This window comes from Onychomys torridus, chromosome 10 (genome assembly GCF_903995425.1).
Source record: "Onychomys torridus chromosome 10, mOncTor1.1, whole genome shotgun sequence".
Classification (NCBI taxonomy): domain Eukaryota; kingdom Metazoa; phylum Chordata; class Mammalia; order Rodentia; family Cricetidae; genus Onychomys; species Onychomys torridus.
The window spans coordinates 59,281,797-59,296,116 of record NC_050452.1 but is presented as its reverse complement, the minus strand read 5'-3'; the positions used below and the strand labels follow the sequence as shown (position 1 = coordinate 59,296,116).

The 14,320-nt window shown below is 42.9% G+C and overlaps 1 protein-coding gene across 1 annotated transcript in view; it reads right to left on the bottom strand.

The window, feature by feature from the left end:
* Adgra3 (adhesion G protein-coupled receptor A3) overlaps window positions 1–14,320 on the bottom strand; it is a 105,341-nt gene that overhangs the window by 34,057 nt on the left and 56,964 nt on the right. Inside the window, exons 9-11 of the mRNA XM_036201455.1 lie at window positions 10,931–11,132; window positions 10,036–10,191; window positions 2,057–2,218 (exon numbers count right to left, since the gene is read on the bottom strand). Coding sequence (XP_036057348.1) covers window positions 2,057–2,218; window positions 10,036–10,191; window positions 10,931–11,132 — 520 coding nt within the window. The remainder of the gene's footprint in view (window positions 1–2,056; window positions 2,219–10,035; window positions 10,192–10,930; window positions 11,133–14,320) is intronic.

Genomic DNA, 14,320 nt, shown 5'->3' with positions numbered 1-14,320 from the left:
GAAATGGAGGGAACTCCAGAGACTGAGACCACCCACACCGTCTCTTCATGTGGAGAAGAACAAGCAGGCTGTATGCACTGTCTTCACAGAAAAGAAAAAAAAACAACAACTGCAAAAACAAAGGCCGGTTTTTGTTTTTTTAATCCTAGAAAAGTACGGCAGATGCTGATCCAAATGGTAGGAAATAAACAGTCAAAAAGTAAATTAGGTCAGAATAATTGCCTGGAACAGATGGTACCTGCCGACCCTCCAGCTTTACAGGGACTCAAAGGGGACCAGAACTTAGGTGGTCACTAAAATGTACAAGCTGTCCATCCACGAGCTACCATTTCTGTACCCAGGAGGACCCCCAGCATGCCTCCCACTCACCACCCAGGCCAGGGAAGACACAGGACGAGAAAAGGGGACAAGCTCCACTTTCAAACCTGCCAAGGTGGCAGGATTAACTGTAAATCTAAGGACAATGTGATGACTCCCCTTTGTGTGAGGATAATTATGTATGCATGTCTTTGCTTCAAACACCAGCCCTGTGGAATCAGCATTAATTATATATGTAAACTAACAATGTACACTCCAGATTATTGCTGGATCACAACACACAAAAACCCAGTCCAGCTGCTGGTGAATCTCACCAATCACAGCGGATACATGAACTTCCCATGGGGAACAACCAATCTGTCCAGAGAAGCCATCTTCTCGATACTCCAGGAACATGGCACCTTATAACAGCAACCCCCACGACACCCCTGGCTTACTTCCTCCAATTTCAAATACCCATGGTCATCCACTATCTTGAAGACTTAGATGGAAATTTCCAGAAATAAGCAACTCGTAAGTTGTAACTCACTTTCTTCGCTATTACAATTGTTCCACCTTACGACTGGGTGCTATTATCAGTCTCTTAGTGTGCCTGATTTATAAGCTGAGCCTGACAGGTCTGAATAGAGACGAAAAACAGCATATGCAGAGCTCTTGACTATCCATGGCTTCACGCATGCACTGGGGTCTTAGAATCCTTTCCCAGGATTAAGGGAGGCAGCTGGGTAAGCAGATGTGTAACTCTTAGAACCTGTTTTACACGCGGAAAGGGCCTTCGCTCACACACTGCCACTTTCATTCTAGCTTTCTCTGGCAGACAGACCTGTGAAGTTTAAGTTGAGGAAAAAGTCAGGCTGTAAGATGGGACCACGTGTAAGCAGTTGAGGAGGCTACTGAATGACAAGTCAGTCTCAGGGTAGACCATGCATCTAAAAGCGAAACTACCATGAACTTGGCTTTGAGACAGTAGCTACATTATGCCTCTATTAATTATTAAGGAAAGAAATTCTAATCTTAATTGAGCTAAAGGTATGATAAATAATGCACAGCATGATCAAAATGGCCCCAGGAACATATTTCCATAGAACCACACACAGGCCAAAGTGTAGGACACTCAACTTCACGGCAACAGTCAAGAGCTGAAAACCATGAATCAGATGGAGTATGATGACAGCTAAGGGAAAAACACATTGGCTTATCCCATTTTTAGAACACAATAATCAATACACAAAGAAACGTACAAGTTCAACTTAGCATGAGCATAATTTAATACTGTTTAACATAGAGATTATTATACTGTGCCAACAGCTTTCCAAGTGTTGGAGGACATCCCAGACCTTTAAGACCAAACCTTAGACAAGTTATCAGGCAATCTCCCAAAGCATCCTTCAGGGCTCAGAACTGAGTATTACCTTGGATGGACAGTGGTGACTTGCCAGCAGAGCCACAAAAACATTTCTTTCATTTGTGTTAGAATTCATTTCAGTGGGTTAGACAGTGACAGCCATTCAAATTACGTAGTACGGAAGTATTTACGGAAGTATTTCCCGGTGACTGAGGCAACAGATGACTCGGGAGCAAAATTAACTTCTCAAATGTTTCAGAGGAAGATATTCTGTGTTAATTAGTAACAGGAGACAGCTACACCACGATGGGGCAGAGAGACAAGGCCCTTCTATGTTGGGGCGGCCATAATCAAATGCCCCTGTGGGCCTACAACAGGGTCGCTCGCACTTACTGTGGAGTACACGTGCGCCCCACTGGCCAGGCGGTGTGTGGCGATGCGCTGCAGGCACTGCACAATTCGACTGCAGGCTTTCGCTTCCCTCTGCGCCAGCCACAGGACCCGCTCATCAGCCAACATGATGTTGCTCGCCACGTCAACCATCACATCACCAAGCTGTTGAGCAGACCAGGAAGAGAAAGGTGTCAAAAGCCAGAGCCAGCTGGTGGATAGACTCAAAATAAAAAATAAGTAAATGATTTTTTTTAAATTAAAGGATGATATTGGCTTCTGTCTAAATCTGCTGTAAGAAAGCCCACTTGCTTCTCATTAAAGCCCTCCAACATGAACAGCACGTTCAATTATGGTCATTTGGTAATATTTAGCTCAAAACAGTTCTTAAGTAGCCACTACATCACTACTGACAAGGCGGCTGTGCGGCATCTCGGAGGAAAAGAAAGGCAATTAGATTAATTAAGGAGGAGAATGTGACACATTGTCACAGAAAGACTTCAGCTCGTCATCTAGAAAACCATTATGAATACTTCTTGTGTAGTAGCTTAAACTCTTATTAAATACACACTACATAAAGTATCTCTTCCATCTCCTGGCAAGTTCAAGATGCCGCTCATGTTCTTCACCACTCTGAGTACCGGGGAGACTGTGAGCTCCCAAACATGTACATTATATGACTTCCCCCACTGTGAATGAACTCCTATGCATCCCAACTCAAGACACTTGAAGCTCAAAGCCCATGTCACAAATGATCCTTGGAGGTGCTCACTTCTCTGCTGCTCCTTTCTGTCCTTTCATTTACTCTGCTGTGATTGCTCCCTTGCACCTTATAGGCATCAGCATAAGGCAAGACCAGGAATAGGTCACTTGCTTACTGGTTACTGCAGCCAAGTTACCACAGCAAAATGCACTGGAAACCTAATGGCTAAGGAGACCCATTGACGTCAAGGGAGTTCTGAAGAGCACCAAATGTTCATGAGAGGGACATCTTGGCAGAGGACAGGAGAAAAAAAACAACAACAACATTCCAGAGGCTGGAGCAAAGCTTTGCAAGCCGGCTGGTCCTCATACCACAAGGCAACCATCAAAGGCGTTAAGCTGCAATGCCAAGCCAGAAAGCCAGAGCTGTTTTAGCACATGGCTTTTGATCATCTCAGAAGATCCCAGCTAAGGCCCTCAACCCTGCTCTGCATCCAATACTCTGCACAGGAAGCGTGAATATGATGGCTGTGTGGATTTAGAAAGAAGTCCAGCCCACCCACCCAACCATGGTCCACTTTACAAAGAAAACAGGTTAATGTAAATGGATCAGATTCCAGCTTTATGACCACGGGGCAGAGCAATCTCAGAAAGTACATGGGGGAACAGTCCTCCTGGATCAGGCATTTCCTTTACTGGTTAAGAGGCAACAGCAGACCTGTGTCTTCTCAATGGTAAGCACATTAAGTTCCGGAATACCAAGCTCCTGAAAACAAGCCTGGCTCATGGCAATCACATGAACTATGTTGGCTACTTTCATTATATGATTGGGCTTTAAAAAAAAATAAAAATAAAAATAATCATTTCAATCCCCAAAGGAGGCCTGTTTTCTAAAACAGAAAGCTGTGTACTAGAAGAGCCCCAAGGGCACTTTAACTGAAAGAGGAAACGAACCTGATCAAGACCCCTAGACTGTATCATTTTGGGAGCTCATCTCAGACTTCTTTTGGGGACGACCAATTTATCAAGATGCTACTTCACTTACATGACAAGTTCTAAAAATACACACCATCACCAAATTGCTGTCTTCTGCTCTGGATCATCAGCACCGGTACAGTTTTACTATGGCCTCTTAAACAGATCCTCTGCTGAGGCACCTGACTGTTGCCCCTCCATCTTTGACCCTTTGTTAGCTTGAAGCAGCTAAGAGTTATCTTCAGCCCCAAACATCCTGACAGCAGTTAGGGTAATCTCTAAGAGGAGGGAATAAGAGACATTACGCAGGCTCCCTGGTAAGCAAACAGACAGGGAGAAGAGCCATGGCTAGGGAATAAAGGTGGTGAATTTCCAAGATGGCCAGCTTCTACCTCACCCTCCTGACTGAAGACAAAAGCCTGGGAGCTTAAGACAAAGGCTTGGTAGGCATTTGTCTCCCACCAGCAGGCCCCTGCTGATGAATTGGCTCAAGAAAAACTCAGGATATATCATAGAATAGTTCTGAGCCACTCAACCATCTCCTTTCTTCAAATGGACCAACCCTACATTAGGAGAAAAGCTCTGGAGAGGCTTTAAAACGCCCAGCCCTCCAGAACAGACCACATTTTAGGGCTTCTGAGCCCCCACCTTTTCTCTGTGCGCCTGTTACATGTGTGTTTCCTCATCCCTAATAAATGCCTGTCTTCAAATGCACTTTGTAAATTCGTGTTCAGATAATCAAGGCATAATGACTCAACCACAAACCTTGCTCTGATTATGAAAAAGTTCCTAACTTTGTATCACACTTACCACAGAGCATCATAGTTGTGCCCTAATTTTAATTCCCTGCAGTCAGGGAACTAAAACGTGTGTTACGTATATGTATACCTTAGTCCCTGTACGAGGCTCAGCAGAACTGCCAATGGCTGGCTATCAATGGCCATTGACTCTATGGTTCAATGTTCATTAGTGGTATTTATTTACATTACCACTGAATAAACACTGACTGACCAGGACTCACTATCCTGAGCAGTGGAGACAGAACAGGCACCCCGTTTTCAAGATACAGCAAAGAAAGAAAACAAGCCTGAAATTCTTCCTGTTGAGATCACTGCAATGAAGGACTAAGCAGAGTAAAGATATTACTGAGAATAATGAAATATAAGTAAGACATTTCATTTCAACTGACTCACACGTTCTCTAGGAACACATCTCCTAAACACACAGCATTAACAGGATCAACTGACAGAATACGTAGGAAGAACTGGGCAGGCACAGTGCAGCACAATTACACTTGAAGCACTTGGAAGGTGGAGGATTCTTTGAGCCCAAGAGTTGGAAGACCAACCTAGGCAACGGAGAGACTTCATGACAAAAATGAAAAGTGAGGAAAAGGAAGGAGGAAGAGGAGAAAGAAGAGGAAAAGGAGTGGGGAGAGGAGGAACACGAGGAAGAGAAAAGAAGGTGGGGTATGAACACAGGAGGAACAAGTAGGGGAGGGGAGGCAAAGCAAGGGGGAGGGGAGGAGGAAGAAAAGGAGGGGCAACAGCAGCCAGCCAGGGCCCATGTGTACAATTTCATTCATCTGGTAGACATGGGACTATCCCCACCCTACACTTTCCTACTAACAACAGGGCCTTATTTCTGAGTATATGAAGATGGCTACTGACTCTACAGGTACCTTTTCCTGAACCTGTCAATCAGACATTGACAGAAATAGACTAATGAACTCCAGCCTTAAATGCAGATTCAGAATGGCTGGAATAATGCTCTTTATTAGTCTTTTATTCTGGCTTGCTGTTACTTTAAAGTTTTATGCAAAAATGTAACAGGTAGTGTGATGAAGTCCTCAGACACACCCAGTGACCACCAGAATTGAAATGTTTTTGGTTATGACAACTTCAGAGATACCATACACAAAAGCACTGATTGCATTTAGGGCAAAACCACAAATATGAGCTACTACAGACGGGCACGATTATAATGAAATGTGTTTAGTGGTTTTTTTGCAGACGTAAGCACATGAACTTTCTGAGGATCTGACTTGGGGTCTGCCATGAGACTTGTCACCATTCCTGAAGTCCTGTGATTATGACATGAACAAAGAGCACCTGCTCTGGCCCTCCAGAGAATGCCAGAATCAGACAGGAACTTGTGCTCATCACTGTAAAGGGGAAAAAAAGTTACCTACAAAGAGGTACAGAGCTAACAAGAGTGACGGCAAGTTTTCTCATTAATCCATACCGAATGGCTAAGAACTCAGGAAAATGATTTGTCACCAAATATTCCCTACCACAGATTATCACAAAATGCCCCATGCTTCTACAGTTCAGTTATGGAAAGACTTCAGAATCTGTCACAGCAGCAGGAAAAGCTACAACAGATTCAAAAGAATTCCTGAAAGCTGACACACAAGTAATAAAAACAAAACTTATCCAGTGTTAAGAAGCATCTCCTTGGGCTCCTCCCCTGTAGGCCATTCCAATCAGGAAAGGGTCAGAAGGAAAGGGTCCTCTTCATAGACACCTATCACACTGAACTGAGAGGACCAACCAGAAACATGCATGAATGCTTTATCAAAGACAGAGACAGACCACATGTCTGATGGCAGTAAGGACTCAGAGCTAATTCTGGCCATCCTACACCGAGTGAGTGAGTGAGTAGTGAGTAAGTGAGCGAGCGAGTGAATGTGTGTGTGTGTGTGTGTGTGTGTGTCAGAGAGAATGTCACAGAACTGCTTCATGACTTCTACACATATGTGTGGGTCCAGGATCCAACTTGGGTTTTCAGGCTTAGCAGCAGGCTCCGTCATCCACTGAACCATTTCACTGGCCCCAAAGTTTCTTTTCTTTTAGAAAAATTATGTACAAACACAAGCAAAGTTAGCGTCTAAACATCCATCACTGAGCGGGGGAGGAGGGAGAGGAGTCAAAATGCACAGGCTGTACCAACAAGACTGATGATTGAACACTGTCCCAGTGAGGTGACAGGAGAGGACAGGAGTTAACTAACAATAACATCCTCAAGAACCCCGAAATCTTCCAATAACATGTTCACAGGAGCCTAACCTCAAAGGGAAAAACTTCACACCAACAATCTAATGTGAAAACTGAGAACTAGGCAACTGTTTTAAGAGCCTGTGCTGAAGAACCACTTGCAGCGGAGTCCCAGAACCCATCCCAGGATAACAAGACTCAGAGCCTGGCCAGGGACAGGACCGGCAGGCCAGGGCCAGCAATCTCTGTTAACGACCCTGCAGGTGACTCCTCTGAAGCAAGGGTAAGCAAAAGAAATGGGAAACAATGAATAAAGGTAATCAGAACCATCCAAATGGATGTGATTACATTAATGTAAGTGTATCTGTGCAAATGTGTAACTATAGATGCATAAGGCTATGCTGAGTGAACTCACAGGAGCCTCTCCCCCCCCCCCTGCCCACTGTGTATCTTGCTCATACAGTCAACAGGAGCACAGCAAACTGACCCTAAAGCCAATTGAAACCTGCTCTTCATGAACCTTCTCATCGTTGGACACAGTAAGTACCAGCCTCATGAGAAAAATTCTCCTAGTAACTATGGAATCCACACGTGCATCCAGACAGACCACGCTGGCTGCCTTCCTATGAACATATCTCTCAGGTGTGTAAGAGTGCTATCATTCAGTACCTATCTTGATACGATGCTCCTGGCTTGGACTGGCTGAAATCAACCAGGGTTTTAAGGAGTAATCGCCTCAAAATATATTAGCTATGTACAGAAAGCATGGGGCAGACCCACTGCAGAGACCTTGCTGAACATAATTGAGAAATTCATTTAACTGCTTGTCTATCTGAGGTATGTGCATCTCAGAGTATTTGAGCATAATTTAATGCAGCAGTAATTAACTTAAAACACAGTTCTTAACGCCTATGATTTCTATTTACTACACTAATAAACAGTGAAAGGTAAAGCCTGCAGTTCCCAAAGGATCACACATGATGACAATCACCATATCACAGGGAATACATTTGTATTTCCAGGATTCAACTATGGAGTCTTTTTTATTTTGATTTTTAATAAGTTGACATCACATCTTTTTGGTGAAAACTATAAACTTTACTATATTAACCAGAAATTGACAGAAATATATTCCAAACTACATGTTCAGAGAAGTAAGAAGCCCTTAAGAGGATTTGAAAGGCCATCCTTGGATTGGGATAGATCTTACAGATAGAACAAACAAAGCCATGAGGTCAGACCCATGGTACTGTGTAATAAATAAATACCTTCTGAGATGAGAACATTTCATAATTCTGTAAAACAAGACCCAAGGTTTGAAACTATTGTGCAATATCATTTCCCCTGAATTCTTTTACTTGTGTATAGAAACTCTGTAAGCTAAACGGGACCAATGGTATCCTAATTTTAGAAATGGAAAAGGCCCACAGTAACCATTACATAGTAACCCAACAAGATGCTGCCACTAAAGACACAGGGGCAAGATTATTTATCAGGAGCACCGGGCAACAATCATTTGCTCCACAGTGCCATATTGCTCTTGTCTTAAAAAAAAAAAAAAAAAAAAAAAAAGTTGTATTTATGATTATTGCTGTTTCTGTGCACTGTCCAAGTGTGTGTGCAGGTGAGTACATGCCCTAGTGTGTGTGGAGGCAGAGGAGAGTTTTCAGGAGTTGTTTCTCCCTCTGTCTACCTTTATGTGGGTTCCAGGCAGCAACCAGGTTTGTGCTGCAGCATTTCACCTGCTCAGCCACCTCACTGTCCTGTAAGTGGAGAACTGAAAGCAGTTCTCCACATTCGCCTACAGCACAGGGGGAATATACACTACACTGTTTCAGTGCTCATATTCCAAATGTCACTGTAATTATTCCACTAACTTGAAGCACTCTGCTCTCAGGAAGCAGGAGCAATCATGTGGGCAGCTACCCTGTGATTACCAGCACCAACAGAGAGTATCAGGGCCAGTCAGAATCCAGGCAGTTTCTCCCACGGCTAACAAAACTTCCCCGGTGGGAAGTGGCCCTTGCCAAAAGCATAGGACACAGTTTGATTGAAAACCAGGGTCCGTGAGTTCAGACAACCACGCTCAAACAGTCTCACTTTCCAACAAACTTGCCTGTTAGCCGAGTTCCATTTATATACATACACCATCTTCCCCTCCTTCATCAACTATATCCTCCCAAGTAAATGCCAAATGTATTAGGGATGTAGTAACAACTTACTAGCAACATAAAAGACTGTAACATTCTAAAAGAGAAAAAAGAACATCCTTGGCTAAATGATGTAAGAAAGAGGGTATACTGTTTATCTTTTAACGCTACCAGCAATGACTCTCTGGTGTCTTCCGTGAAGAAATACATAGACTGTTTAAGTTCCCTGCAGTGACACAAGATAGGATGAGGCTGAAAATGAAGGCGGCCCTCCAAAACACACTCTGGATCCTTCGTGAGGCTTCCCACCACCTGCGTTCGGTCAGCCCTAGCTGAACTCCGTGCACTAAGTCACCTCATTTTCAATAGGCTTCAGGTCAGACTTGACCTAAGCTCTTTCTGCCCGCCTTTAAATCCATCTCAGTCACATGGCTGCATCACAGGAGAAACAGCATTTAAAGTTCTTAAAGAGCTCAAAACCACAACCCAAGCAAACAATACAGTTGCCTCAAAAATGTACATTGTTTTTCTTTTACTTGCCGCTCTGAAATCCGGGGTTGTCGGTTTTTTCCCCCCTAAAGAATGCCATGCTGACAAACTTACCTTAGTTTTAATGTGTCCTATTTAAATAGACACCTTCTCACAACCCACTCTTTCCTTTACCTGACACATATAAATTGTGTCTGTCTACAGGTACCAGGATGTTCATATATGTACACAGAAGCTCCTTGGGAGTCTTTCACTTCTCTTACATAATGCATGTCATGGGCAGTTTACAACAAGGTCTACTTGAGTAAAACTAAGAGGGGAATGTGACTGTGCAGACCACGGGAACCCCAGATGCTACAAGAAGCATCTGGCTACCACGCAAGATGGTGGAGGCTGCTTTCTTACTACACCTGCCTCTGCTAATCATAGCGCCTCAGTGTTCAAGAGCTAACAAACTGTTCACCTCCATCTCCCAGATACATGGGTCCTCATCACTACTGGTGCATAAGCTTCTCAATGGCAAGCTTGGAAATCAAAAAACCGTGTACGGAGTTCAAACACAGAAAACATAAACCAACATTAAAAATAAGCACCCGGCTCGATCCCATTAGAGCTTACCACTGGCTGACAGGCTGACATTCACGCCACAAGTCTGAACTTACGAACGTACCTCTTTTGACTTTTCCTCTTTGGTAAATCTTCCAAACTTTTCTATCATTTCAGCCACAAATATAACATCCATTTTGTCAGAAAAGTTGGCTGCTTCCACAGTGTAAGCCAGCAGCTGCCGAGCTGTAGCTACAGCATTCGTGAGATTGAGGGGCATCTATAGGAAAAGGCAGACAATCACTGTGCATTAAGGACTGGCATTGACATCACTAACCGGCTTGCAAACTCTACCAAGGAACTAATACCAAGAGACTTCTCAAATGGTTTTTTTCAATACAGGAAGTTGCATTTTAACAACAACCAAAAACCAACCAACCAAACAAACAAACAAACAAAAAAAACCCCAACTAAACTGAGGGGGAATAAATTAATCTCAGAAATAAAGTAATAACTAAAGCCACAATAGGTTAACATATGGCTTTATCTACTCTCTGCTCCCAGTTGCTCAGGAAAGGCCTTCCCAGGTCTCCAGCTTTGAGGGTCGGGTAAAAATGGGAACCACTGATTCAGTCCTGATCTCCACGGTTTAGAGCACTGCCAAGGCTGTTTTTCATCTGCTAATTTCCTGACTGACTCTCTGAGAGCAGCAACTGATGCACAGAAGGGAAGCGGGTACTGAGGAGCAGAGAAAATACCACACACACACTCTGGCAAGGGAAGTTTAAAAAAGGAACACAGAAGTAGTGAACATAAGAGTCAGCCCAGAGATCCAGGACAACCCAGATGTGTCTGGGGCTCTGGCTGGTCATGCAGTAATGGGAAAAGACGGGGTATCACAGAGCACCTGGTCCCAAAGATAGAAAAGAATATATCCGCAACACTCACTCTTTATCTGGCATTTCAAATACACCATACTTCATTCACGCCCCAGGTGAATCAGAACGTCCTATAGTTACCTGATTAAACATATACAGAACTCTAGTGACATCATTTGCATACTGGCAGCGAGAATAGTCATCATCTGCCCAGAAGCCGCCTCGGTCACATCTGCGCCAAGCCTTCCTTTCATCCTGTGTGTTGCCCGGGTAGATCCCACTGCCGTGAGTGTTCCGGGTACACTGAAGATACGCTGTGATGCCTGCCAGTGTCCTGGGCCATCTACACAGGTAGAAAGAAAATCGTCTCAGAAAACCTAGAATGGCAGAGATTGACCAGAATGGTGATGGTGCAGAAAAAAAAAAAAAAAAAAAAAAAAAAAGAAAAGAAAAGAAAAGAAAGGACCAAGACAGGAATAGAATCACAGAGAAAACCCACATGAAACAAAACTCCTGGGAGGTTAAAGACACAATGCTTTGTAAAGTTGCTACAGATGCATTTACTCCGTCTGTCACCTGAGAATATTTTCATAGCATAATGCAATAAAATAATTTTTCTAAAGTAAGAATCTAAAATCTAAATACCACTAGAAATGTTCAAGTAAATGATATTATAGCCAAGAACAGTGAAAATGGGTGCTATGTATCAGCTTATGTTCCCGTTTAATAAATGTTATTATATCTTTGGAATTATATAATAAGTATGATATGGTAGAAGATTCTTGCTCAATAAAAACAGAGTTTGTCCTTTTGGACAAGTAGGGCTAGGAAATATGAAGAATGAAAAAGCCATAGCATGCCCTTTAGGACTATCCTGAGAACACCCTGTTTGCACCATTAACCCTATCAGTGGCTGCTGGGCAACTGGAGGGGTGAATTCCTGTGATCTCTTTAACTAAGTGTAACTGGCTGTGTCTACACGGCACGCTTAGCTGAAGATGGGCTTCCCTCCCGCAGTCTGGGAGGTCTGGTCTGTGCTAAGCAGAGAGAGCTGAAAAGAGCAGCCAGCCCTCAAACAGCAGCCTTGGTGCTGAGTCTCTGAGGGGTGTTCCTGGGCAGACACATTATATGATGGCTCTTGGCTGCCTTTCTGATTCTACTGGAGTTTTGTGTGAAGCGTACCCATGGACCCCTCCAGAATCTGCCTATGTCATTTACCTTTAAGCTCCCACTATACGTCTATACAGAAATCCTATACTAAGGTTTCACATACGAGACCTTGTAGTGAATTTCTGAACACCTCCATCACAGTATTCAACAGAATTTATCAGTGAAAAGTTACTCTACCAGGAGCCACTCAGGCCTGCTGACTTAGCACACCACCTGTCAGAGCTGGGAGAAAGCTTTGGTATTTGAACTCTTATTTCTCCAAAGTCGAAAATGAAGTTGTGCATATTTAATACAAATTATAACTGATGTATAGCAGTAGAACTGCTGAGTGAGATCAACCACATCAAAATAGAAAGCATGATCAAAAACTACATAAACAAATCAAGCAACACTATACCAAACGTCATTAATACAGCAGTGCTTTAATACTGCAATACCTTAAGGAGTATCAGAAGATAAATAATTCATTCACCAATTAAGCATGCAAAACACTCAAAAATTGAATGAGACAAAACCCAACATAAATGGAAAACATGATTACCTCATAAAAGATGTTGAATGTCACAAAATTAATAAATGTTGCACATTATACTTTTAAGTACTAAATATAAGCATAAATAGTGTTCAACGCACATGAAGACCCACTCAGTGGCAATGATGAATGCTGACACACACACACACACGTTTTAAAAGAACATCAAAAACAGAAATGAGAATAAAGTAAGTGAAAGACGTTACTGCTGTACTGTTCTACAGACTGGAAAGATATACACTAAAAGTCTTTCTTACTCTAAAACTGTAGGGGCTACAGCCAAGAGGCAGCAGTAACCTGCCCACCAGAAACAATGCAAACTTAGAATTAAACAATCTTTATACATGATTTAAAAACAATGTATCCAAAGTGGCTGTACAAGTTTGCACTCCCACCAATAGTGGAGGTGTGTTCCCCTTGCTCCACATCCTCTCCAACATAAGCTGTCTTCAGTGTTTTGGATCTTAGCCATTCTAACTGTCAGCACAGAACCTTCATCTAGTAACTGATGCAAACAGACGCAGAGATCCACAGCCAAGCACCAGGCCAAACTGCAGGAGTCCAGTCAAAGAGAGGGAAGAGGGATTCTATGAGCAAGGACCATCAGGATTATGAGGGGAAAGTTACAGATGCAACTTAACCAAGCTAGTGGGAACTCATGAACTTTAGACCAACAGCTGTGAAGCCTGCATGGGACTGGACTAGGCCCTCTGCATAAGGGAGACAGTTGTGTAGCTTGGTCTGTTTAAGGGGTCCCTGGCAATGGGAATAGGATCTATCTCTGGTGCATGAACTGGCTTTTTGGAGCCCATTGCCTATGTGGGACACCCTGCACAGTCTTGATGCAGGGGTAGGGACTTGGATCTGCCTCAACTGAATGTACTAGGCTTTGCTGACTCTCCATGGGAGGCCTTACCTTTTTGGAGGAGGGGATGAGGGGTGGGATGGGAGGGGGGTTTGGGGAGGAGTGGGAGGAGGGAGGAGGGATGAGAGGTGGATCTTTGGTTGATATGTAAAATGAATTATAATTTTTCCTAATAAAAATATAAAATAAAGTAAAAGCAATGTATTTCTTTCATTTATACTAGAAACTCATTATTAAAAGCCTCTGAACACAAAGGATATTACCTATGGAAAGATGAGTTACAGCAGCTTGGAAAGTCATTAACTCTCACAGGCCCTCCTCCATCTAAAGGGATCTTAACTGAGTCCGCAGATCTCACAAGAACCCTGATGTCTTCCAGATCCCAAACAGCCACCTCCGGCTGTGCAATGGTGTTCCTTTCTTCCCAAGTCCCTTTTGACTCAATTGCCAGAATTACTGAACAGGGGAACAAAAGTAGGTCTATGTGTCTTCCCCCATGATGAGGTCTAGAACTAAGTGACTTAAGAATACAAAATCTTTCAAAGTTCATCATAAAACTCATAAAAAAACAAACAACAACAAAACAACAACCAAAAATCTATGACTGTCATCAACTTGTCAGAAAACTCTCCCTGAAGCAAGAGCTTGTAACACCTATAACAAACCATCTGCTAAAGGGGACAGTGTGGGGTGGACATGATCAAGATACACTGCATGCATGCATGGAATTTTTCAAAACATATGTCTTTTTCTAAAATAATTATTCTTCCACAGACTCTTAAATCAATAGGTATCAAATACAGTTCAAGTATTTTTTACTATTTTTCTATAAATGATTCTGAAATTAACACTGCAAAGAATATTCCTTAGACATATATCTAAGTGTGAATATCCATATATATGTGTGTACACACACACACACACACACACACACACACACACACACACACCAAGTTTTGCTACT